Source organism: Cheilinus undulatus, linkage group 15 (assembly GCF_018320785.1).
Source record: "Cheilinus undulatus linkage group 15, ASM1832078v1, whole genome shotgun sequence".
In the NCBI taxonomy this organism is placed as follows: domain Eukaryota; kingdom Metazoa; phylum Chordata; class Actinopteri; order Labriformes; family Labridae; genus Cheilinus; species Cheilinus undulatus.
Window position 1 is genome coordinate 8,288,493 of NC_054879.1, and position 26,090 is coordinate 8,314,582.

General features: G+C 39.3%; 1 protein-coding gene across 2 annotated transcripts in view; it reads right to left on the reverse strand.

Moving 5' to 3' along the window:
• hdac4 (histone deacetylase 4) overlaps window positions 1-26,090 on the reverse strand; it is a 244,157-nt gene that overhangs the window by 77,609 nt on the left and 140,458 nt on the right. For both annotated transcript variants that reach the window (XM_041806611.1, XM_041806612.1), the window contains 6 exons: window positions 20,996-21,116; window positions 17,270-17,388; window positions 4,803-4,931; window positions 4,340-4,446; window positions 2,035-2,154; window positions 1,540-1,753 (listed from right to left, as the gene is read on the reverse strand). In XM_041806611.1, coding sequence (XP_041662545.1) covers window positions 1,540-1,753; window positions 2,035-2,154; window positions 4,340-4,446; window positions 4,803-4,931; window positions 17,270-17,388; window positions 20,996-21,116 — 810 coding nt within the window. The remainder of the gene's footprint in view (window positions 1-1,539; window positions 1,754-2,034; window positions 2,155-4,339; window positions 4,447-4,802; window positions 4,932-17,269; window positions 17,389-20,995; window positions 21,117-26,090) is intronic.

Consider the following 26,090-nt stretch of genomic DNA (forward strand, 5'->3'; position numbering starts at 1 on the left):
GAATGAAAACACGAGATATTTCATAAAAAATGAATCATGATCATCGTGCTGTGAAGAAATTTGTGGCTGATTCAGAGCACAGACGGGTTCGTGCAGATAAAGGCATAATGAGGAATGTTTCTGCCAGACAAATTCATCAGATTAAGAGAGCAGCTGCTAAAATGCCATTACAAAGCAGCAAACAGGTATTTGAAGCTGCTGGTGCCTCTGGAGTCCCACCAACCTCAAGCTGTAGGATCCTCCAGAGGCATGCAGTCGTGCATAAACCTACTATTCAGCCACCCCTAACCAATGCTCACAAGCAGAAATTGTTGCAGTGGGCCCAGAAATACATGAAGATTTATTTTGCAAACAGTCTAGTTGACTGATGAGTGCTGTGCAACCCTGGATGGTCCAGATGGAGGAGTAGTGGATGGTTGGTGGATGGCCACTATGTCCCAGCAAGGCTGTGATGTCAGCAAGGAGGTGGCGGAGTCATGTTTTGGGCTGGATTCATGAGGAGAGAGCCGGTAGGCCCCTTTAGGGTCCCTGAAGGTGTGAAAAAGACCTCAGCAAAGTATATTGAGTTTCTGACTGACCACTTTCTGCCATGGTACAAAAAGAAGAGCAGTGCCTTCTGTAGCAAAATTTTCTTCATGCATGACAATGCACCATCTCATGCTGCAAAGAATACCTCTGTGTCATTGGCTGCTATTGGCATAAAAAAAGAGAAACTCATGGCGTGGCCTCCATCCTCCCCTGACCTCAAACCTATTGAGGTCCTTTGGAGCATCCACAAGCTAAAGATCTATGAGGGTGGGAGGCAGTTGACATCAAAACTGTTCTGGGAGAATATTCTGGCATCCTGCAAAGAAATTCATGCAGAAACTCTCCAAAAACTCACAAGTTCAATGGATGCAAGAATTGTGAAGGTGATATCAAAGAAGTGGTCTTTATGTTAACATGTAACTTGGCCTGTTAAGATGTTCTTGATTGAAATAGCTTTTGATTTCAGTGAATATGACCTCCTAATGCTGCAAATTCCACAAATGACCATTTTCAGTTCTTTACAACCACAAAAATGTTTTAAACTCTGTAGTGCTTAATAATGTGGAAAAGTGCATTTTGGGGGTTTTATTTAAAAAAAAAAAACAACAAAAAAAAAAACGGTTATCATTATGAAGTTTGTTCAAAAACATTTGAATTATGCTCTAATGGCTGATGACTTGAAAATACTCTGACTGTCATTTGCATTAATATTTCGGAAAATAAGAGAAAAATGTCTTGAAAAGTGTGCAGATATTTAACCAATGTGACAGTAAGCCAATCATGTAAAATTATAGTGCCATCTTATAGAAATTAATTACTAACCATGCATTAAATATATCAAATTAGGGATTCAGGTTTCTTATGGTCCAGTTGACAGCAAAAACACTAAGTGATCTGTATTTAATTGGCATGAAATTGCTTTACTGATCCACACATCCACAAGCATCAAATCAGACACCAGCTAATAACAGCTTACAAGCAAAGATAATAAATAATGCAGGTCATACTGACCCATTGGATTGTGGCCTTGCTCCAGCAGCACCATGTGTTGGAGAAGGGGGTTGTGACCAGCTGTGCCCCCTCCAGCCCCCTCCCTTTCTAGAGCAGTGGATGCCAAATACGGGGGCAGGTGTGCAGCGGGCAGGAATGGAGCAGTCAGGGGAATGCCCTGTTGCAACGCAGGCAACGCCAGGCGACTCTCGCCATCTTGGTGCCCTGATACCAACTAAAGGAGAGAAATATTTAGACAGAAAGAAGGAGAAGAAGAGAGGGTGGAGAGAAAATGGGCCAGATGGACAGAGACAAAAAAAGGTTAGATCAGACAGAATGGCAACAAGATGGACAGAGATGGAACCAGAGAGAGAACGAGGCAAACCAAAACCACTGAACAAAAATTTTCTATTGCAAGAGATACAAGGGTACATGTTTTGCAATTTTAGCAAACTAAATTTTGCGATTGTTAAATCTACATCCTATTATACACACAAGTCTATTGAGTGTACTCACAGTGCTAGCAGGGCCTGTGGCTGGCAGTCCCAAGGTGATGTTGGGCAGAGAAGGGGATGTGTAGAGCGAGAGCTGGCTGATTGAACCTTCTCTTGCTGCCAGCCTCTGAAGCAGGGATGCCTGAACAGACAGACCAGGACAGTGTTACAGTAAACAACCACTGAGTATAGACATAGAGTAGAAACAGTGCCACACATAAACTCATAAGAAGTTGAGCCTTCCATTAGAAGAAAAGACATACATTGCCAACAATATCCTTCTGGAGTTTAATCGGTCTGTCTAATACATATTTATGCACATTAAGCAAAGATCCACAATGAGATGAATTGAAATTTACAACTGCTTATAGCATGCAACTAAATAACAGTCTAGACGCCTAGTTCACACCACTGCAACTGAGGAAGACAAAGTCGCTCCAAACAAAGTGATTTCTTTTTCAAGTAACTGCACAGTTAATCCATCTCTGCAAGATGGGTAGTGCTGCAGATTCATAGTTCTTTTTAGTCTACAGTCTCCAATGTGTAACATTTGGTGGTATGGTTCCTGCACAGCAGTGATTCACTCTTTAAATCGATTGTATGTTTCTTGTCATCACTGTTATAGTGTGGCAGTGCAATTCCACAGCACATATAAACATAAAAAAATACTTGCTATCACAGTTTTGTTTTAACTAAGAAACTCTATATGGACAAAAGTGTTTGGCAAACCTGTTAGAAGACCTGTTGCCACAGGTGCTAGTATTAAAAATCTAGCACCTAGCCCTGCAGTCTCCAATTGTAAAGATTTATGATGCAAAATGGGTCGTTCTGAGGAGGTCAGCAACTTCAGGTGAGGTACTGTGATGGATGCCAATGGCTCTTGAATTTCATCCCTGCTGTGGATGGATTTCATTCTGCAGCCTACTGTATATGATATTATTAGAAAGTAGAGGTATTTACGAACAACAGCAACTCAGCCATAAAGCAGAAGACTACATAAAATCACAGAGCGTGGTTAACAACTGCTAAGGCACATGGTACATAAAAGTCGCAGGAGCTGATTCCATAGCTGAAGAGTTCTGAACTTCCACTGACATTAACAGGAGCTTCAATGGGTGAGTAGCTGCATGCAAGCCTCACATCACCAAGTCCAATGCCAAGCATTAGATGGAGGGGTGTAAAGCACACCTACACTGGACCGCGGAGTAGTGTAAATGTGTTCTGTGGAGTGATGAATTATGCTTCACTGTTTGGCAGTCAGATGGGCAAGCCTGGCTTTGGCGGATGCCAAGAAAACGTTACCTACCTGACTGTGAAGTGTGGTGCAGGAGGGATAATGGTATGGGGCTGTTTTTCAGAGTTTGGGCTAGGCCCCTTATCTCCAGTGAAGGCCAATCTTAATGCTTCAACATAACAAGGCATTTTAGACAATAATATGCTCCCAAATGTTTGGCAACAGTTATTAGGAAGGCCCTTTTCTATTCCAGCATGACTGTGCACAAAGCAAGGACTATAATGACATGGTTTGATGAGTTCAGTGCAGAAGAACTTAACTGACCTGCACAGCGCCCTAACCTCAACCCCATAGAGCACCTCTGGGATGAAATGGAGTGGAGATTGCAAGCCAGGCTTTCTCGTCCAACATCAGTGCCTGACCTCATAAACGCTCTACAGAATCAAAGTGCACAAATTCCTACAGAAAAACTCCAAAATCTTGTGGAAAGCCTTTCAAGAAGAGTGGAGGTTGTTATTGCTTCAAAAGGGAGGCCAACTTGAAAATCAAGCAGATGTATTTTCATATAATGCCATTACAGCCCCTGTTGGTGTAATGATAAGGTGGCTGAATACTTTTGTCCACTGTAGGAAGTCTGTTTGTTAGAGACAATTTATACAGCCTTGTATGTCTCATGTAGCTCATACAGTGCTGCACTTCCTGCTTAAATGTGCAGCTGATGGAGGGTAGAGGAGTGTTTATTGGCTGAAGACTGTGTGAAATACTTAGTTTAAAAAAAAGGCAATCATTTCCAAAACTTCAAGCATGATTTTATCTAATGAAATATTCTGCTTTGAACAAATATTTGTTGGTATTCACAGCCTGTCAAAACAAGATTTCCCTGTGCAATGATACAATCTGCTGTCGGTGAACTGACCAACTGAATTGCAGGCAACACCATCAGACGGTCTGATTCAAGCCACAACGGCTCAGTTCAACAGCCGTAACGCTCCCCTGTGACATAACAAAATTGTTTTGCTGGATCTTTGGTCTGAACCTGGCTTTAGACCAACTCAGCTGTACACATGCTGACACTAGCTGCCATGTTGGTTACCTCTCCTGGGCTGCCTGAGATGGTGACTCCATTCTCACTGGGGATGTTACTGGAGCTGTTGTTCGGGGAGCTGGGACCTGAGCCTGGTGCACTGTTGCATGCAGACTCTGTAACACGCAAAAGACAGAAATAAGATTTTAATTAGAACATAGTGTCCTGGGCCAGTCAACCTTCTGAATGAAACATGACCCTTTAAGTCCTTGCACTTGTTCCAACCCTACTGGGGTGTATTTATACTGTTAAGAATGGATGTGAGTAAGGTTTTTCATATCTAAACCATTACTCAAGAAGCTGTTTGGCATCATTTGAAATACATAAGGCATCAGAAACAACATACTGTAGCATTACAGGCAAAATCCAACCTTTCAAGTTCCTAAAATAGGGTGACATGGATATATCTGGATTTTTTTAACTTGTCTTTTATCTTAACAATCATGACAAATCTAGTGTTATTGTTGCTCACCAGCTACGTCTAAGGACCGCTTCTTGGCTGTAGTGATGGGTCCATCTTTCCTTCTGAGCAGAGGACTGCTACGGCGTTCTGTCACTTTCTGCTTTAGCCGGGAACGTAGCTTCAGGTTGGGCTCAGAGGCTAACAAGGAACAGAAAGAAACAGGGATATAGTTTAGAACAACTTCAAAGTTACTCAAGTATCAGTCAGGAGTCAAAATTTCAGAGAGGTGTTCTGTTACATCTTACTGAAACTGGAAGAAAAGGATTATTAGTGTGTCTCATCTTTAAAAAGGGTGTCTAAAACCCATAAAGTAGCAGATAATTAAGCATACTGAGCAAATAAAGGGCAGGGTTAAGTATGTGACTTTCAAGTGGGTCATCTACTCCAAAAATATTTGTGCTTCGTACCCAAAATTAGACTCATTACTTTGAAAATCACTGATTCTATCTCAACTGTCATTCTGGTGCTTAGCTTTGTAGTAGATTGCTGAGCCGCACAAGTGGGAGCTTGTTCGCGAGCATGTAGTGGGGCTAATGAGCGTGTCCCTATAGGCCACACTGTATGCGTTGGCTGACAGATTGTTGAGCTGAGGATAGCCATCACCGTGTGACAGTGGGAAGCACTGCAGCGAGAGAGGAAGAGGCCAACTGGCAGCTTTCTTGACCTCGTGCTTCCTGATGCTGCCTCTGCTCTCTCATAACGAACACGGCTTATTAGGACACTTTGATTAATATATAAAACAAGCGTGTGTCATGTTTATGTGCATTTGTATTGCACTGTGTAGGTTTGGCTTGTTTCTCTTCCTCTGATTCTCCCATCATGGATTTGCTGTGATCAGCTACACAAAGCAAGAGGAGAAGAGGCGGTTATTCAGCGTGTTCTAGGAAATCTGGTCAGGTCAGGGTTAGTCCTGACCCTCTCTGGCCAATCATGTTCAGGCGTGTCACTGTCACACACAGGCAGCATTATTCTCTCCTCCAGCGGCTTCCGTTCGTTCAATTAGTTGACGCTGGATGGTTGACCATCGGCTGACCCTGTGCTGATTCCATGACCTTCGATCAAACGGGCCATGCTAGGCTCATTAGTCTCAGTAACTGATTCCTCTTTGTATACTGAAAGGATTTATTGTTAAAAAATTTCCTACACTTAGGATGCAACTGACATTGAATAAGCATCAGCAACCTGTCTTATGTGCCTTTTTGCTGTTGTAATGTGACATATTAGTTTAGTTTTACTGTTTCTCTGTTACACGTATGGATTCTGTAGATGTACAGTAAGACTGCTTTACTGTATACCTTCACTCAGTTGATTATTAGGGCAACCCAAGTGGGCTAAAATAGATTATGGAGTATATTATCTTCTGTGCTTTTTTTGTCAAGTCTCTTTGTAACACATTTGACTTGATTTGTAAAATGAATATACAGTGCCTTCCAGTCACTGTCTTGCTGAAAAATCAATCTTTTCCCATGCCAAAGTTCTCTTGCTGACTCAATAAGACTGTCCTCCTGGAGTTGCAAGGGCTGGCTGCCAAGAAGCATCCCCACAGCATGATGCTGCCACCACCGTGCTTCACAGTGGGGATGACGTGTTTGCAGTGATGTGCAGTGTTTGGTGTCCGCCAAGCATAGCCTCTTAGCTGATGGCCAGATAGCAACTTTTTGTCTCATCAGACCAAATAACTTTATTCCACTTGACCATGGAGTCTCCTACATGCAAACTCTAGTCGAGATTTAATCTGAGTTTTCTTCAGCAGTGGCTTTCTCTTCGCCACTCTCCCATAATGCTTTGACTGGTAAAGAACCTGGACAACTGTTTTCTGCAGAGTCTCTCCCATCTCAGCTGCTGAAGCTTGGAACTCCTTCAGAGTAGTCATAGGTGTCTTGGTGGCCTCTGTCACTAGTCTTCTTCTTGCATGTCGACTCAGTTTGTGAGGACGGCCTGATCTAGGTAGATTCCCACGTGTCATATTCCTTCAATTTCTTGATGGTGGATTTAATAGAACTCTGGGAGATGTCCATTGCCTTGGAATTATTTTGTATCTATCAACTGACTTATACTCTCCAATAGCCTTTAGTCTGAGTTGTTTGGAGTGTTCTTTTGTCTTCACAGTGTAATGGTAGCCAGGAATACTGATCAACCAGTCTATCCCCATTTCACTAACTGTGAGATTACTAGCACCAGTTGGCTGGTCATCTGTTGAATGGGGTCAGTCACTTTAAAGGGCTGAATACTTATGCAGTCACTTGTTTTGCATTACATATTTTATTTTATTTACATTACTTTGTTGAAAGCTCTTTTAACTTTAACATTAAATATATTTTTGTATTTTTTTTTGTTAAAAAAGCAAATTATATCGACCATGATTGATTTATAAAATCAATAAAAGGGTACAACATCTTAGAAGGTGAAACTATATTTGATCTTTTAATCATCCATGCCACAATTTGAACTTCAACCAATGAAACAGAAATAAAACCCTTTCTTCGAGTTTATTTCGGAACGACAGACCTTTGTTTTATTTAGCCTTGACTGCAAATTGAGGTAAGATAAGGCTGTACAAAAGATGTTTTCACTGTGCATTTCTGCAACAACACATTAATAAACCGTTTCCATCTTTATGCCTTGTCAAATTAACACTGATACCATGATGACGTGATAATACATGCCCCCTGTCTGTCAGTTCAAAGTGCGTATCGGCTTTGCAGGATTGCCAGCAGCAGCAGGGCATAGTGGCAACTGTGTGTAAATACCTTAGTTTTAAACAGCACTGTGAACTAAAGTGAAGTTATAATGTACTTCAGAAAGCCTAAGGAACTATATACAGCAGATGAGAGATGGCCAAATGTCAATCTATAATGTCTGTGTACTTCAAATGCAATTTCAATAAAGGGAAATGCTGATCTTATGAAAACTCAATTATTTAAAAAGTGCTTCTTCTAAATGGAAGACTCTGCTCGAACGTCTTTATTAAGAAGAGCGGGATGGCCATGATAAGATGATATGCATTATCTAAAATGGAAGAGACAGTAAGAGAAAGACAGTATTTTGGAGAAGGAACACAAAACAATTAAGTTCTATTTCAGTCTATTGCACTGGGGAGTATAGCAGTTCTAATACAACAAAAACTGATGTACTTTTATTTGTCACATTTTCAGTTACAACAAACATGTAGAGTAAGCTCAATCAATGCAAGATCTTACATGGATACTAAAAATACTGAAGTTTGAAGCAATCATGCACACAAGTATTTAACTGTTTAAATATCTTTTTATTTTACAATTTTTACACATGAATTCCTGTCAAACCAACAATCTTAGAAAAGTTTGCAGCTGAAATCTTCCTGAGGTACCTGGTCAAATATGTCCCTCTGACAGAGGACATAAAGCAAAAAATACTGTACAGAAATGCTGCTCAAAGCCACTGAGTCTGAAAATGTAATGACTTATTTTCCCTATTTCAAAGCAACAAGTGACTGAAATTATTTCAAGCTTCATTATGAGTACTCTGACTGCACTGTTTTCTCATTGCTGCCTGATATAAACGTCATCGTCCTAGTCCACCTGCTCAAAGTCAATAACTTTCATTTGGTCTGTTATTTCTCATAGCTACTTGATTCATACAGACATTTTACAGGAGTTTTATACATTTCTGATAACAAGGTTTAGATTTTGTACACTGATCAACCATAGAAGTTAAACCAATTATTTAATTAAGATCAGAACAGTGAATGATTCTTAGTTTTTGGGCAGAGATTAGATGATATCCCTGCTAATTAGGGGCCAGACCAATTAATAATCAGCTATTGGCCTATTATATTTATAAGTGCTTTATTTTACCAATTGCCAACACAATTATTTACATAAAACTGACTTTGGCTTTGCTGCCGGTACACCTCTGTACACCTTTGTTTACTTAGGCTGTTCATGACCAGCAATGCCCCATTGAAACCCATTACAACAACATTTCAACTCCCCCTGCAATCATAATCATAAACCTGCTTCAGGCTTTCATTCTGAAGTCATTGCTACAAACTTGCAGTTTTTCCTGTTTGTCTCAAAATGTCAGATGTTTTCCAATATTTAGCATGCTTTTTTTTTTTCTTTTTTTTTTTTGATTTCCTATAGGGTTATCATTGTAACTCTTCATTAAAAAAACTTTAAAAAATAATTGAAAAAAAAGAAAAAAATGTACAAAATCAAAGTTGTTGCTCATTATCAACACATTCAAAGCTGTGATAATCCTGTTCAGGGAAATCAAATTTGCATGCAGTATATAAATAGTATTAGAATGTTTGTATTTTTTATTTTATTTTTTTTACATTACAAACATCTGGGTTTTTGCATTTAAACTGGCATTTAAATGGTTAAATTCCTAAAAAATGAATCAATATTTAATATTAATGATCAGGTCTGATCTTGTTTAAAGAATTATGGGAAAAAAACTGATTATTTCTTAAATTGATTATTTTTATTGCTATTTATGCATGGCATCCATTTTTGGTCACAACCCCCCTGTAACAGTTTATTTCACAAAAACTGAGGTTTCAGTGATAAACACATTAATGTATCAGTAGTTATACATAATTCAGTGAAATATACTGTATATACAGTGCTTTACAAATTTATTAGACCACCACCCAAAGTAAGGTTTATGCCACAGCTGCCCTAAATTAACAGCATTGGTAATTACCAAAATCATTTTTATGATTCTGCAATGGATAATACACCAATATGTAGAAGCTCTTTAACCCAAATGATATTTTTAATGCTAAAACATAATTATTATTGTTACCATGAATTTTCAAATTTACTGATTTACAAAAAACTGAAAAAATAGTAAAGCACATTAATATTTCTTGACTAATATGTCAAATTATAGTTATTTACTGGCATTCCTTAACAGAAAATTAGTTTTAGTGGTTGAATGTTATGCTTGATGCATTTCTGACTTCTCAGAGAAGCCCAGTGAGCCGGGTCAAATTTGGGTGAATTCAGTTTGAAATTCCTCATTCCTTTTCAAAATGGTAAAACGTGGAGAGCTCACTGAAAATGTACGGCAAATTTTCCTCAAGTGAAATATCAGAGCACTTGCTCTCCTGCTCAGTGCAGACATGAGCTCAACTTCATTGCTATCCATCTCTAGTAGTTAGTAATGAATAGCCTATTTTCTTTTAAATGATTATGTTTAAATCCTATCAGGTGTTGTAAATCAAAGTTTTAAATGACTGATTTATAAACCTATAAATGGCTATTTTTTACCGTAAATGCATATTAATTTCAACTATAGATTCTCTTCTCATAAGCTCAGAATAATCGTTGTTAACCCTGAAAAACCAACATTAGTTGATTATGGCTGATGTCCCAAATATCATACTTCTTGTCATGCTTGTACAAAACCATAGTCAAATACTGAGTTATGATTTCCAGCCATGCTCTAAATGCTTTGTCCAGGCCTGACAGGAAACATTATCTGTGAAGATTTACTACAGTGGGCTGCACACTTTGTACATATCAGGAGGATTATCAGTGGAGGACAGACAAGGCACACCATGATCGGATGGAGGAGGGGGCGGTCAAGGTTGTGCCTCTGCATCCTCAGTCATTATGAAATAAACAGATCAAAGCAGAGGTAAGAAAAGCTGGGCTGAAGGATAAACGGACGGTTACATGGAGGTTAGGAGGACAGAGAAGGAAGTAGGGGAGTGTGTTTGTGGGCACCGACCACCGCGGGGGTGTTCACCTCCGGACACAGTGACTTTGAAGGGTGTTAATGCCGACTGGGCAAAAGCACACCAGTGTGCACACGTGCGAACACACTCGCTGCAGAGGGCCCAGACGGATTTTACTGCTGAGGCTGGCATTCTGCTGTAGCCCTCTCTCCCTCCTTCACCTCCATCCATCTCTTCCTCTAAATCCCTGTGTCTCTCCCACCACTGGTGTCTCGCTCTTTCATTGTTGAGCTTCTCTCTGGATTTTCCTTTTTCATTGCACATTGACATTCTGCCTTGTTATACCAAACTCCAATATCCGTCTTTCCTTTGTTGCACTGGCACAAGGATGAAAAGAGGAAGAGTTTTTCAGACTTCCTGATCAATTTAAACCCTAAATCATCTCTTTTTTTTGGCTGGTAAATCTATTGCAGAGGAAGAAAGTTACCCATAGTCCTGTCTTTAAAAAGGGAACATTTAAAGAAGAGATTTCCACATAAACCTTAAATGGCTCGGAAGGCTTTTGAAGCAAGGAAGTATAAAAACCCACAAGACACCAGAATCAAGGTTACTGTGATCCACTTCAAGGAAGCCATTAGAAGTTAAGAAATGTCCTTCCTTTCCCCGTATACTGATATATCAATGCCAGATTAAACGTCTCTAAAAGTGGTGCTAAATCTTTCAATAGGGAGACAGAGGAAACTGATTCTCTGATACAAAACATATTGATCACTTGCTCATCTGTTTGACAGACGGGAGTCCCGAGCTGCCTGATGGGGGATGCCGGGCCGTTCTTCCAAGTAAGCACAAAGAGGGAGGAGATTTACGGAAATCAATAGAGTAGTTTTCTGAAAGTCATCAGTGGAGCTTCCCAGAAATATCATATATGAAACTACATTAGACAGACAGGTTAGAAGGACACACTAAAGAAAGGGTAGGTAGAGTAACACACGCCCCATTAACGCATTTTCTAGAGGCATGAAAGAAAATTAACCAATCAAGTCTGACTATCGATCTCTTTCTGCAAAGTTATTGTTCAAGCAGGGTGTTTTGATTGAGGTACAACTATTCAAAATGACATTTGCCTTAAAGAAGGCTTTAATGAAATGAAATAAAATACAATAATGATGGTTGACTAACAAGGGCTAGGCTAACATTGATCATAACTTTATATGTCAAATTAATATTTAAATTCTAAACAAATCCTGCAATTTGCCTTGGATTTTTTTTAACGACAGTTTACCTTTACAGCCATGCTACTGCCCCTTTACACTCCAAAAACCCAAATCTAGGCCACTGTACTTGTCAAATTTCTCTAATCACATAAACATTTTCATTCAAGACATTCAAAGCTAAAAAAAAGGCCTAGATTGCTTGCAAAAAGAAATTTGCCAATGAAACATAAACATTTTGCTTGTTAGATGCAGGTTCTCTGCAGAAGATGCCCCTGCAGTGATGGACTCCCCTTGGTAGGCCAGAAGTGATTTCCGCATAGAGAAATGCTCCTGAAAAGGCCATGTTCTGTGCTAGTTATGACTATGCCAAGTACTCAAAGTGTGAAAACACAAACATTCTTAATTTTTAAGCCACTTTTGTGTCCCTAAAGTAGGAAAATATAAGCTTCAAAAGTGAAAAAACAAAATTTTGTTTCCACAAAGCGGTCCTGTTTGGTTCAGTACAGTTTTGCCATGGTCTTGCACACTAAACTCTGCCCATATTTCCTCAATTCATGACTGTTCAGTCTCGTGACGAGAAATCCGTCTCTTTTCAAAGATCCAGATCATTTTGCTCAGCTCCGTAGAGCTGCTGGTTTGGACCAGAAGCAGCTCATCATTTGGTACCAGATAGGCTTTCTTTTTTTTTAAAGATTTATTTTTGGCCTTTTTTTGATAGTATAGGACAGGGGATAGAGTCGGAAACAGGGGAGAGAGCGGGGAGAGACATGCAGGAAATAGTGCCACGGGCCGGATTCGAACCCGGGTCGCCTGCGTATATGGCATGCGCCTTAACCACTCGACTACCGGCGCACCTCAGATAGGCTTTTTAAGTGTGGACTACATACCAAAGGACAGAGGAAAGGAAACTGGCACTAAAACATGAGCTGGCGACTGTGGCTCAGGAATAGAGCCATATATCATTGTTTCAATTAAAAGCACTTTTGTACAAAATGGGGAAATTTTTACATGTTAGAGGAACTCAGTGAGCCTCTAAGCTCAGTTCAAGACTCTTGTCTCTCTTCATCTAGCTAGAAGACACTAGAACATCTGAAGGACTGAGTCATTTACGATATTGATTACGTTCCGACAGGTAAATCTGTTAATACTGTGGTAAAAATCTCTTTTTTGTAAAGTGTAGGGATTGGGCTTAATGCACATAGAAATTTTCAGATAATTGCAGTGTCCATGCCACCATAACTTTGCTAAATGTTGCTTCATGCTTTGCATGGCAGATTAATGTTAGGTCTTTGTAAATAATGTTAGCTTTGCAAAGCAGATGGATACGCCCATTTCCGTGTTTCTCACTGGCAAATCAATCTTGCAAAGCTTCCATCCAAACCGTTTGGGCCCGGTTAGAAAGTGACAGGACCAATCAGCGACAAGGGGCAGTACTTTTGGGCCCTGCAGAGTCGTGACGTATGTAAACAGCAACAAGAGGCCGATGCAATGGCGGAGGACATTAGCGTGAATGCTGCTAAAGCGCCAGTTTTATCATAACGTGATGACATTTCTTCATTAAAAGAAGAACAAAGAACAGCAGTGAGTTATTTTCTTTTGAAAATGACAAAAGTGGTGTACTGACATGTCTACAGTCGCCATGGTTAGCGTTACGCAGTTCTCTATGGAGTTTACTCACAATAGTGGTGACAACTTCATGTGTTTTGTTGCTCTGATTGGCCCGTAAAGTTGTGACAGACAGAACATTCACCCAGTCACTCTCCAAGTTTTTTTCAAGGGCTCTGCCCTTTCCCAAACGCTGTCTATGAGTGGTTTACCAGATGGATATGTGAAACAAATCCATCTGGCGTGTCAGATGGATTTTACATTTAAAACAATGTAACAAAGACTCTATACCTGATATGTTTGTACAGTATCCTGTTATGAATTGGCGTTGTGCATATAAATACTTAATTGTGGGCAATTTGAATTAGAATTTAGATTCATTAGAATTTGCTGACAACAGCTACCCCTCTGATGTCAGTGCAATAGAAACAAAATCATAAAAAAGTCTACATTTATCCAACTTTAACTAACTTAAGACTCGCTTTTATGTGTTAATTGTGTCAAAAACTAAATTATAAGGTCATTTTCAAAGCCACTTTTGTAACACTTCTGTTGTAATGCATAAATGAGCACGTTTTCACAGATACAACTGTTTTAATAACATATCAGGAAGTAGTCCCAGACTATAACAGACAGAGAGGATTACAGCTGAGAGGTGAGGATTGAGTGTTGGATAAAACCAACAAGGAAGTCAGCTTCAGTGACATGCAAGTAGAGGGGTCTAATCCTGGTTGGTGGTAGTCAAAGTAGCATGGACACACAATCAGCCAATATGTTGTTTTCAATGAGATGCAGAATTAAAACCCCAGACTTCTTCCTCTAAGCTGAATATGAGTGCTAAACTATAATACAAGATCAGAGAAGTGCTGGGCTGTATGTGGGCATCCTGCTGGATTTAAATGTGTACAGTGTAGTATGAGAAAGTATGTGTATGTGCAGAGGTCAGCATGTCTGCCATAAAGGCCTGATAGACTTCCTCCTGCAGCGTTCATAGTGACCCTCTGTGTTCTCACAGCCATTATCACAAAGTCTCCCAGACTTCAACAATGAGCCCCTGTTGTAATAAACTGTACGCCTGGACGGCAGAGACAGAAAAAGAATTCTTAAGGCACATCTATAATTTACACGCATACATTAGCGAAATGGGTCATCACAGGCATAAACGTCAGAGTGACGCCTCGAGTCGTCAGAGCGGCACACTACTGAGGTGACCACTGTCACTCACTTCCTCCTGAGAACAGTTCGTCTCTCTGTGTGCCCGCCTGATCTGATCTCTGCCTGCTCACTGTTGACACAAGAGTTCCTCTGCAGGCGTGCCATTGTGTGCACATATCAGTTCCCTCTGGCTGTCCTCACTAACACAAAGACAAAGCTGTCTGCCTTCAAGTCATGAACTCTTATTTCTATAAAAATGTGACGAGATGTTTCCATGAAAAGTGAAACTGTTAGTTGCAAATATTTCTCGGGACAAGTTGCTCTCTGAGAAATGTCTGAATTACATTCTGAGCGTCTGTGAAAGTTGAAACTGGTTGTCTGAGGTTGTTTGCCAGGATAAATCGCTCCTGCCTCCAGCTAACAGCAGGTGGGCAGGAGTGCAGAGTACACAGAGCTCGACCTCCAGCTGTGAAAGCAGGCAGAGACACCGCCAAAGCAGCTGCTGACACTAAGTGAACAATTGCAGCCTGGATGGACTTTACATGGACGAAGGGATGGGAATAATGCAGCCAAAAAGCAGGAACTGTGGCTTCACTGTGCTCTCTAGGATCTGTCTCTGAGTGGAGGAGGGTTGTTTGCTTCAGCAGCATGATCTATGACGTCTGAGATTATGACTACATGTGTCAGTCTAGATCGTGAGAGTCAGGCTGCAGCAGGAGAAGAGCCAACTGCTTTCTGTTCCTTTCCGAGTATAACAGTAATGGTTCCTGAAACTGAAACAAACTCCTGTTATCCATGTTGGGTTTTTTAAATACAGACTGCTCACCATTTTGGTTTTAAAGGTGCTTACTTTAAGCTTAGAATCCTTTCCTTGCTAACTCATGGTTAAATATGAGAATATCATGCCCAGGGGCAGGGTCAGGACAGTTAAATATCAGGGGTTTAGCCCAACTTAGGGAGAAACTGAGACGTGCTTCCTAGAAACTGTTCATCAGGCAGTTACATGCATTGATGTAGATTTAGAATGCCAACTAATCCACATCATTTGGACAAAAATAACAGGGTTCAACTTTAAAAAAAGCCATCCTTTAGAGCTAACACCAACTGATGATCAATAATTTCTAATATTAAAAGGAAGTTGTGTGGTTCCAGAAATACATTTACTCTTGAAAATGAATAAAAAGCTCAGATTTTGTATGATGTTAAATACCCTTTACTCTGCAGTATGTGATATAGTGTTGCTGGTTATATAAAAAAGGTCAATTCAGCTACAAGAATCAGAATTTCATGTTGTGACCAGCAGGGTTCATTTATATGTTTTCATCTATTTTGCTTTGCAATGATCCATCATAACACTGATCAAAAAAAAAAAAAAAAAAAAAAAAATTTTTTACCAATCAAAAAGATTCAAGGCTTCTAATAAGGCATTCAGGGCAAGAGCCCTGTAAGCCAGTGACTCCCAACCTGGGGTCCAGGCACCCCAAGTGGGGGCACAAAGATCTCAAAAGGGGCACAAGATCCTGTCTGCTCTGACGTCAAAATTAGATGTACATACTGTACATCTCTTTTAAAAACATGATTAGAACCAGAGATGAAGGAAATTTTTGTGCAAAAATATGTCAACATTTTGGGTAAAAAAATAAAATAAAATTTGAAGATCATAAAATTGTATATTTATGGGAAATCAAACTCAAAACATCAGAGTTTAAAAAGCCAGAAATTTCCAGGAAAAAACTCAACATTTCTAAGTTTAGAAAGTCTAAAAACTTGACAGTATAAACTCAAAAAGTTTCCAATGCCCCTGATAAATGCAAAGACATCCAGACCACAACCAGGGTTGTGTCAATCCTCCACCCCACCAGATGGCGCCCTCTGGCAGCTTACTCACCACATCTACTCAGTTTTTGATCCAAACATACCTAAAAGTTGTGCATAGTGCAGTCCATTGTTATTTGTCAAAATAGTGCATGTACTGCCCCTCGACACTGATTGGTCCTGTCACTTTCTAGCCGGGCCCAGACGGGAGCTTTGCAAGATGGATTCACCAGTGAGAAACACAGAAACTGGCGTATCCATCTGCTTTATAAGGTTAGCTTTAACAGCAGTTTTATCAGAACTAGACAACATTTCTTTTATGAAAAGAAGAGAAAAGTGAAAGTGAAAACCTTTCTTACTTTTCTCCTGACCAGCTCTTATGCTTTGCTGCCCTGATTGCTGTAGTGTAATAACTGTGGCTGATATAACCATCATCCAGTCACCCTTTTTTTCATTATACATATTTTTATGAGGTTAGCAAATATAGCCCATGCAATGCCTAAAAAGGACTATCTGATGTGTTCTCTTGCTGGTCTTTGAACTAATGTATGCTGGTCCTGATGATAAAAGACACATATCTACCACACACATGTGACAGTTGAATCAATATTCTTTCTAACAGCAAAAAGGCAGAAAAGCTTATACACATATTTGCCTAAATACGAAACTATTCCTTTGAGTTTCACTCTGATTTAATGGTCTCTAATTGAAAGTGGTTCCACTCTCCATCTATCTACACTCATTTGCATAATAATAGTTAAAAAAGACTGCTTTAAATAACCTTTGATATCTTCCTTTTAATATATTTTAGGGTCTTCTTTTAATCCTCCGGTGGCAGACTCTTGGTTCATGTGTCTGATTTGGAAACCCCATTAGCTATTTCGATTGCTTATGCAGGGAAAAGGAAGATGAGGGCTCCCTTGCAGATAGAAAATGGGTGACTTACTTAAAAAAGGTGGAAGGATGTGGGAATTAAAAAGAGAAAGGACCCCTGGAGATATATTTCTGTAGGTTTTTACCTGTTTTACGGAGAGGAAAGTCATCTTTTGCATCGTATGTGCCCAGCATGGGGTGGTTGTACGCTGACAGGGCTGTTTGGGGAGGAGAGCTCTGGTCCAAAGAGCTGTGCTGGGTTTTTCTACAAAAGAGAAACATCAAATATATCATTATATGATGTCTGGTGAGCTTCCTGTGTTCAGCTATGGCCTCAACAATGTGCATGGAATAGGGAATGGATTTATGGGAATTAGGACACAAACTGACAGCATTCTCTGCTTGTCTTTCATACGTCATGGCAGTTGAGGCCTGCTTCCTTCTAAAATGGGCGAAGACGGCATATGGGTGCAAAGCTGAGAGATGCAGCATAAAAGCAGAAATGAGACAAAAATGTGTGGTGGATCTAAAGAGAAAGCAAACAGGTAGAACAAACAGGTAGAAAAAATGGAGGACAGAGTGATGGATGTGATGGTGGAGCATTTTTCTCTCTCTTTAGATTCTTCTTTTATCTCCTGCCTTGGCAGAAAGGTTTGGCTGCTTAAAGCCTCTTCAAATATTTAAAGCACAGGAGAGATGCCATTGTTTTTTTTTCCCTCTGCCCACTTCAAACACATCACACACACACACACAAACCTCAAAGACAACCAGCTGTCAATCACAAATATTAACAGAAAATGCCTCATTTCTTCAACATTTTCTCTTTACTTTCCTTCAGAGGCAGCTGCTGAGGACTCTCAGAGAGGTTTTAGTTGTTTTTAATGTTTTAACCCTTACAGGGACAACCGCACAAGACTTAATGATTCCACAGTTTGCAATATTTTCAAGACCTTGATCAGCTGGGCCTGTTTACAGGAGAAGTGCCGGTTCACTTAATGAGCTCTGCTGAGGTGCCCTTGAGCAAGGCATCAGACCCCCAACTGTGAGGGTGCACTTTCATGTGCAGAACCTCTCTCTGATATTTCTCCATCTGTGCAAGACTGAAGAATCTTGTTTGAGCATGGTTATATTCCCGACAAAAGTGTAAAAACCATGTTTAAGAAACCGAGTGAAGAAATTAAATTTCTCTGTGAGGATTAGTAAAGTAACATTTCTTCTCCTTAAAGAGGGACTTCATGTTGCATGTTGTCCTAGTGATTCAAGTGTAGCAAATATTTATTCATGAAGCAACAAGTACAAGAATGAAAAGACAAAACATGATATCAGTATCAGCTCAAAAGTGCGTCGACCCACTGGGAAATGCCCAATATGCCAGATGGCGAGTCCATCCCTGCCTGCAGAGTTGTCTGAGCGTCTCCATTGTAATCAATCCAGCATGGCTAAGAGGCGGCTCTCCGTATTAGTGGTGTGCTTAGCCAGCGAGTGGTACAGGCTATTCAAGACTCTACGAACTTCTGGTAACTCAGTTCATGTCGACAGGAGGAGTAAATAACTTTAGTCTTATCTGGCATGATCTGGAAGCTGAACCTGCCATTCAAAAGTCTCTGTCCTGTATCTATTTCTGCTCGCTTGCACTGCATCACGAGTCATGACGGCACCGCTTTCTGATCTGGCAAAGTACGGGATGGGTCGAGGGTCACACAGAACATGCACGTGTTACTTGTGCAACAAAAAAATTAGTGACGTTAAAAAAAATTGAGTTAACGTGATATTAACTCGTTAACTTTCACAGCCGTAATCGCCAGACATGGAGATTTCCACTGATATATCATCTGTTAACATTAGCTGTACACATGAACACATTTTTTTAGGAAGGACCAACAGACCTCTGTACATCAACTGATGCCTTTTCTTTATTCCTAGTCTTTCCCTAAACTTTGCTTTAAAGCAGTGCTTCTCAACTGGTACATAATATCAGGACACACAACCACCTACTTAACGACAAATCAGGACCCACAACTCCTGCATTTCTCAATCATAACTGAACATTTTTAATAAAAAATGGGGCAGTTTAAATTTGAGATGGAACAAAAGATGTGATGAAATAAACAGATGAAAACACAACCTTTAATATAAAAGAACAACATTGACTTTTTAACCACAAATTCTTTGCAGACACACATCTGCAACCCACTGAAAATGGTTTCATCAAGACTTTAAAGACTGTTTCAAGGACTACAGTTTTCTCTCTGAACTACATTTCTATATCAGTATCAACATTGGCACCTGCCACAATAAATGAGTAAATACTGGCAGGTTGGATTTCTACAAAAATCCAGTGTCATGCATCCCTGTTTAACAGTTCAGAAATTAAATGTTAGATCTGCAGGAAATTTGTGTTTTTCGACATTTCTTAATTTCTTTATCTCTAAAATTAACAATGAAGTTTAGAAAAGACTAACAGGCATGTATGAAGATGATTGGATGTTTTCCACTGGATTTCAAACACAACATTTCTTAAAAGATTTAGTGAAAAACTGGCCGTTTGGATTCTTTTTAGCATCATAGTAAAAACCCCACTGTTTTTCATAAGTGGCTATGAAAGAGATGGAAATAAAAGCGATATCCCTCTGTGACCAGTGTTAACTTTGCAGGCTAAATTTATGACTAAAAACTGTTTGCTGTCAAAGCCAGAGAAATTATTAACTCTTACAGATGTAAAAGGACCACAGCGGCCCCCCATGTCAGACTTGCAGTGACAGACGCACATGTTTATCTTTGCCATGGAAATGCTGGATGGCACGCCAAAGACTGCTTTCTCACAAAATGATTCCACATGTTGGTGGTAGTGATGGCAGAGGGGATCATCCCACCCCGCCTCATTTTGTGGGTTTATTATTTGTGCGTCTGCTTTTTTACAATATTCATCAGCAGCATTTTTGTGTTAAGATGCTTGAATGGCATCACCCACCATTTGAAATGCATGTCTCAGCAATCATTGCAGGTGAGTTGTGAGTGTGAATGCTTATTATTGGCGAGGTAGCATATTGCAGCTGTCATCTTGGATTGCAGGAGTACGGGACATTATTAACAATAAGCAGATGCAAAACAATATTAAAACAATGGTGTAAGAAGCTGTAGTTTAATATGAAATAACACTCCTCTCTCTCGTCCGTGGACGGTGATTATATGCAGACTTATGGAGAAATAGGGAGAAAAATGGTCAGCAAAGGTACTTGGGTGGCTGCAAATATACCTGGGTAACCAGCCCAGGTATGTGGGAAACACTGTTCTGTTGCTCTTGACTTCTGTAACTCTCAAAGCATTCTGAAAACTGTGGCCCCACTAGACATTTCCAAGTAGATATGTGCTGCTCAGCTCCACCTAACTCTGTAGCTTATGTTTTGTTTTGACTTGAGGACTTCATTCAATAAAAACTGCATTCCAAATGGTGTATTGACTAAACAGTAAACCGGTGTTTTGCTTTCATAGATTTATTTTGCAAAAACATGGGTGAAAAGTTGTTTCAAGTGTCTTTCCTGGTAAACACTACTCCCAGATTTCTTCCTTACTGTGTGAGTTTTATTCATTGAACAAAAATGTTGGGTTACTGCCCAGAAAGTACAACTTAAAGAGCTCAGTTTTAATTGAATTTACCTATTGAGTTCTCAATTCAAAACAAGAATTGAGAAATGTAAATAGAGCTGAGCACCGCATTGACTCATCACCTTTGGTTACTGTTTTAATGAAGAGCCCCCTGGCAGCAGAATTTACATAATGTGCATTTAACAAGGCAAGAAACCCTCACTGGTGTTCAACCAGTCACATCCCGAGCAGTAAGTGGTTCTGTAGTGGCGGGCTGTGACACTCACCCATACCAATAGCGCGGGTCGCTGGGCAGACAGTGGTTTAGGTTTCGCTGAGCCAGCGCTTTCTTCTTGTTCAGGACGAACTCCTGCAGTCGCATCTTAACCTCTGTGCTGGCGACGGCACCTGAAAGGAACGCAGGACACAAACAGAACCAGAGGGATCAGAAACAGGCAATCATTTATATGCTTTACTTACAGCTGTCAGCTATTTAAAGCACTTTCTCCAGTATTTTATTTCTGAGATGTTGGTGCCACAGTGTTTAACTCTCATCTTTAATCTCTAAATTGCCACCCTCATTTTGTGGCTAAAAACCATCAAAAGCAAAGCAAGGATAAGTTAGACAGCACTGGAGGAGTAAAGGTGTTTTTTTCAATTCAAGGTGTTTGCATACAAGTAAAAGGTAATGTGTCAAGTATGAGAGGGAAAGTGATACAGTAAATGAAAGAGACAGCATCTACACTATAGTATTTAAATCATGCTGCTACTGGAAGTGCTGACCTCCCAATATGTCTGCTTTGCCACTGAAGCAAATTGGCTTTTATGAGACTGCCTTCTATGCAATTTATAGCAGTACTTAACAAAGCTTCTTCTGTTTACGATCCAGTGCTCTTTCCACAGACGTCAAACTGTAGGCTCATACTGCCCAGTGGAGAACAGCAGAGGAAAGAGGCTTAATTAGCAGAAAATCACTATTTCATATGTGAGTAAACTATTAACAACATTATCAAGGATTTGTGCTGAAAAACGTCATAGCCTGCTCTAAAAGACTGTTTTAGGGCCTTTCACAGTCAAAACTATTACTTCCCAGATTAATTATAAATAAAGGAAAAATACATACTTGTCTAGTCTGCATGTTTTTCCCCACCACAAAAAGTTTAAGTGCGCCAAAGTTCATTAAGAATATTTACAACAGAACAGGTCTAAATGTGATCTTCAGCAGGACTTGAATGCCTCCCTGTCACATATGTTAAAGAAAAACTTTAGAGGTTTGATCAGATCTACCAGTAAAAATTACTTTCACACATGTAATAAATTGTTAAAAAAAAAAAAAGACGGATGATCAGTGACCCTGCTTTCATTAATGCTGCTGCTGCCGGCAAAGCTTAACCTCCTCCACCCCAGTCTCCTCCTTTATGGCATTAAGCTTCTTGCACCCTTGTATTCAGATTCATGTTACTATGGATTAATTGCTTTTGAACTAAATTTGTTGTATTCAATTCACATCGTCATAAATGTATCTATCTGTATGGGATTTTCTAGCCATACGCTCCCTGGAAAGTCAGAGCATAATGCTTGACTAACCCAGGGAGAATCTTTTGAGTGGAGCCTTTTCAGCACAGTAAAACTTTAGATCCATTTTGCAATAAAATGGTAAAATGTATGATGAGAACGTTCAGAAACATCAGAGTTGGTGAGACTGTCTTTAGATACTGGCCTCTTATGGAGGAAAGACAAAAGTAGCCTTAGACTACTGCGTAAGTAATAGTGGTATCGACAGTTTTATCTTATAATTCTAATAGGAGATCCACAATAATTACAAATATTGACATACAACCTGAATTTTAGCAGTGATGATGCTCTCAGTAAAAATTAAAAAATACGTTTTATGCCGCTTAAGTAAAATAAAATTGTTATACCGTTGTAAAACTGACTGAAATTACATGTATTTCACTATTTTAGACCACTTATGTTTCTTAGAATTCCAAAAGAAAAAAAAATCACAAAAATTGAATGTCTAAATCAATTTTAACAGTAGGAAGTCTTACAGTGTGATTAAAACGGATATCAACTCCGTAAGTACAATAAAACTATTGTAAGATTATAAAACTGATCAAAATAAATTTCTATTTCTAGCTTGAAAATGTCTATAAATTTGTAGATTTACCACTGGATCATTCTTTCATTTTTAGAAACCTATGGCAACATCCAACTACACTGTTATCCTACATTATAATGGGTTCCTTGCAAAAAAAAGAAACACCTTTAGTATGGTGCTGAAAAGGCCAAGTGTTTTAAAATTGGGACAACTTTACACCGGTAAACCTCCATTTCAAAATTGCCGTAACTGCTAGAAATCCTATGAAAACAAAACCTATCATGATATTTAGCGCTACTCACCTCTAGAATGTGCGAGTTTCATGAAATTATCATGGTAGGTCAGCATTTAAGTGGGACCAAAAGAGAAGTAAAACTGCATTTTGTCAGTTTTGGAGGAAACGGGAAGTTTCAGCTCTTGGTCACTGCTGATTGGTTGGATGGTGTGATGTCACTTTCCTTGACACTGACTGATCTCTACTGATTGGCTGAGAAAAATCCTTCTGGTTCTACTGTATCACAGAGAGTTTGGGGAGGCCACAAAGAAAGTTGACCAAAGTGGGCAAATACAGTTCCTTACCCATAAAGTAGGGGTCATCAAGTACATTTGCACAAAGGCCAGATTTAGTCTTGACAGAGACTCTGGGGGGCGGACTTACAAAAAAACAAAAATTAAATAAATATTTTGGCCTAATTAGCATATTATTGTAGTAGTATTTGTATTTTCTTTCAAAACACAGAACATTTTTAGCCATTAACAGTGAGATCCATCCCTACTATCTAGAATAGAGCAGGCCACAAGGAGACAGGTCTGCAGAATTGGCTGGGCCCCTGAATAGAATGGGCCCTCCCCAGTTGTGATTGAGCACCAATATTAACCCGTTTTTACACTTTTAACCCCCTTTCAATACTCCATTTTGCCATTTCTGCAACATTTTTGCAACTCTAGCCCCTTTTTGCCACTTTCCTGCCAATTATTGAACCTGTGTGCCACTCTTTAACCCCTTTTCACTACTTTGCCAAGCCATTTTTGCTATATTTTGGCCATTTTTAACCCATTTTGAGACATTTTGCCACTTCAACCCAATGCAATTGGAATTTGCAATTTTTTAACCGATTCTCATTCCTTTTTTTTTTTTTTTTTAAACCAGTTTTGGCTTTCTTAACCCATTTTTGATACTTTTTGACCCTTCTTTCTCCTTCTTTTTCAACATTTTAACCTCTATTCACCACTTTTCCAATATTTGTCCCTTTGTGCCACTCCACAACCCATTTTGCCACTTATAATCCAGTTTTGCAACTCTCTAATGCCTTTCCACCACTTGATCTGTCTATTTTACAACATTTCCGCCAGTCTTAAGTCATTGTTTTGAAATATATAAAAAAAAAAATTTACTACTAATAGCTGACAAGTGCATTTCTGTAAAAAACAGATTAAGTGTTCTTAAACTATTTCAATAGTAATTGTTTTTGGGGTGAATTTAACAGCCACAGACTTTTAAAGCCAAAAAATACCCTTTAAACCACATCTTTTCCTCTTTTTCTGAATTTAAGGATCTTCCGGGGGCTGGATAGGAAGCTTTGGAGGGGCTGATATGTCCCCTGGGCCTCCAGGTGATAAACAGTGCCATAAAGGGTTGAACACAGTACTTTGAAGCTGTTTCCTATTTTTAAGTCATAGTTTCTGACCACACTGGTGTAGCAGGTGAGCGCACATTTAAATAATAAATCTGTAAGTCCAAATCATAAAATACTTCTCTTTGCTGTCTTTTGATTCCCAAATCAACACACTGGTAAGAACTGATTCAAAAGTCAATACAGACTTAAAAGTTTGTGTTTTGAAAAACAAAATAATTTAATTTTAAAAATAAAAATGTGGCTGTCGCAATTTACTATTAAAAACATGAGGCTGTGTTTAAAAGTGTTATCCTTGGATGGCGCTCACAAGAATGTTAAGTATAATATATATGTAGGTGAAAAAATGGCTGAAAGGGAATAATGTTACCCAAACTTTCCATCTTTAGGTAATTTCAGTTTCTACAAGGCCCACTTCTTTACAACCTGAGTGAAGGGCTGATGGCTTGAGTTTTTGTTGTTGAAAATCTCCACTCTTCTAAATCTAAAACCGCAGTTTTGTGAGTAGAAAGTTATAAAGTTACACGAATCTTGCTGAAAAATGAAGACACTAGCTGCAAAGTTGATTTGAAATTGCCCTAAAAGAGAACACATAAACAAACTGAGGAGGTAAGAAGACATTGAATCGCCTGGTTTGATTTAACCGCTGTCATTTTGCCGTAACACAGGAAGCGGACTTCTCAAAGAGGGGAATTTGTTCCCACTTGAATAATCTTGACCCTCTCACAGTCCTGCTCTTATATCCTTTGAGGTGTGAAGTCAGACTGTTCTGACTGCTGGGTCATGAGGACAGGTGCAGTGACAGAGGGTCTGGAGGGGCCATGTCTCTCTGACACCTGCTCTAATAATGAAGTTTTGGCACAGACAGCTATTACAGGCGTTGGCAGCACTGAGGGCGTATGAGGAGAAGTGAGGTGAGGTCAAACTTGACAGCTCATTTTGAGCAAGATTATATCACGTCTAAACCCTCAGATCGTCAAACTAATCTTGTTAACAAATTATGGCTGATTTTGACTTCTGTCAGTTAATTGTTCTGGGCATTCTAATGAGATGTCACAAATCAACAAGTTTGTCTCACAAATGACCAAATATTAGAGGTTTATAAAAATGATGCCATGACATTATTGTTAGGTATTGAAATATATTCTATACCCTCCATAAAACAGACCCCATTTTATATTCATAACAATTTCATCATGATTTTCAATGATGCTATTATCCCTATTGTAGTACTGATCACGGGAGATGATGTGCTTTATATTCTGTGCATAATGCAAAGGCCTCTATCTTTTGTGTCATTATGTAATTTGCCGTTTGACGTCAATGTGTTCTGTTGAGTGCAATGTCAGATCAGATGAAAAAATGTGGGTATAAACCTTTAATTCAGATGCAGGGAAACTGATGTAACATAATCCTTTACAAACTGATCTTACATTATAAACACAACAGGGAAGCACAGTTTACATGGACTGGTAGATCTGCTCATAATACTTTTTTGTTGGAACATAATTGATTAGTTCTGGAATTCAGGAGATTTATTTTCGAGTCATTTTTTCATAAATGTAATCCAATATTAGTCTTGTTTCTGGGTAGTCAAAAGTAAGCACTATAACCTGATGACAGTGTGTGTCTTCATTTGTTGCTAAA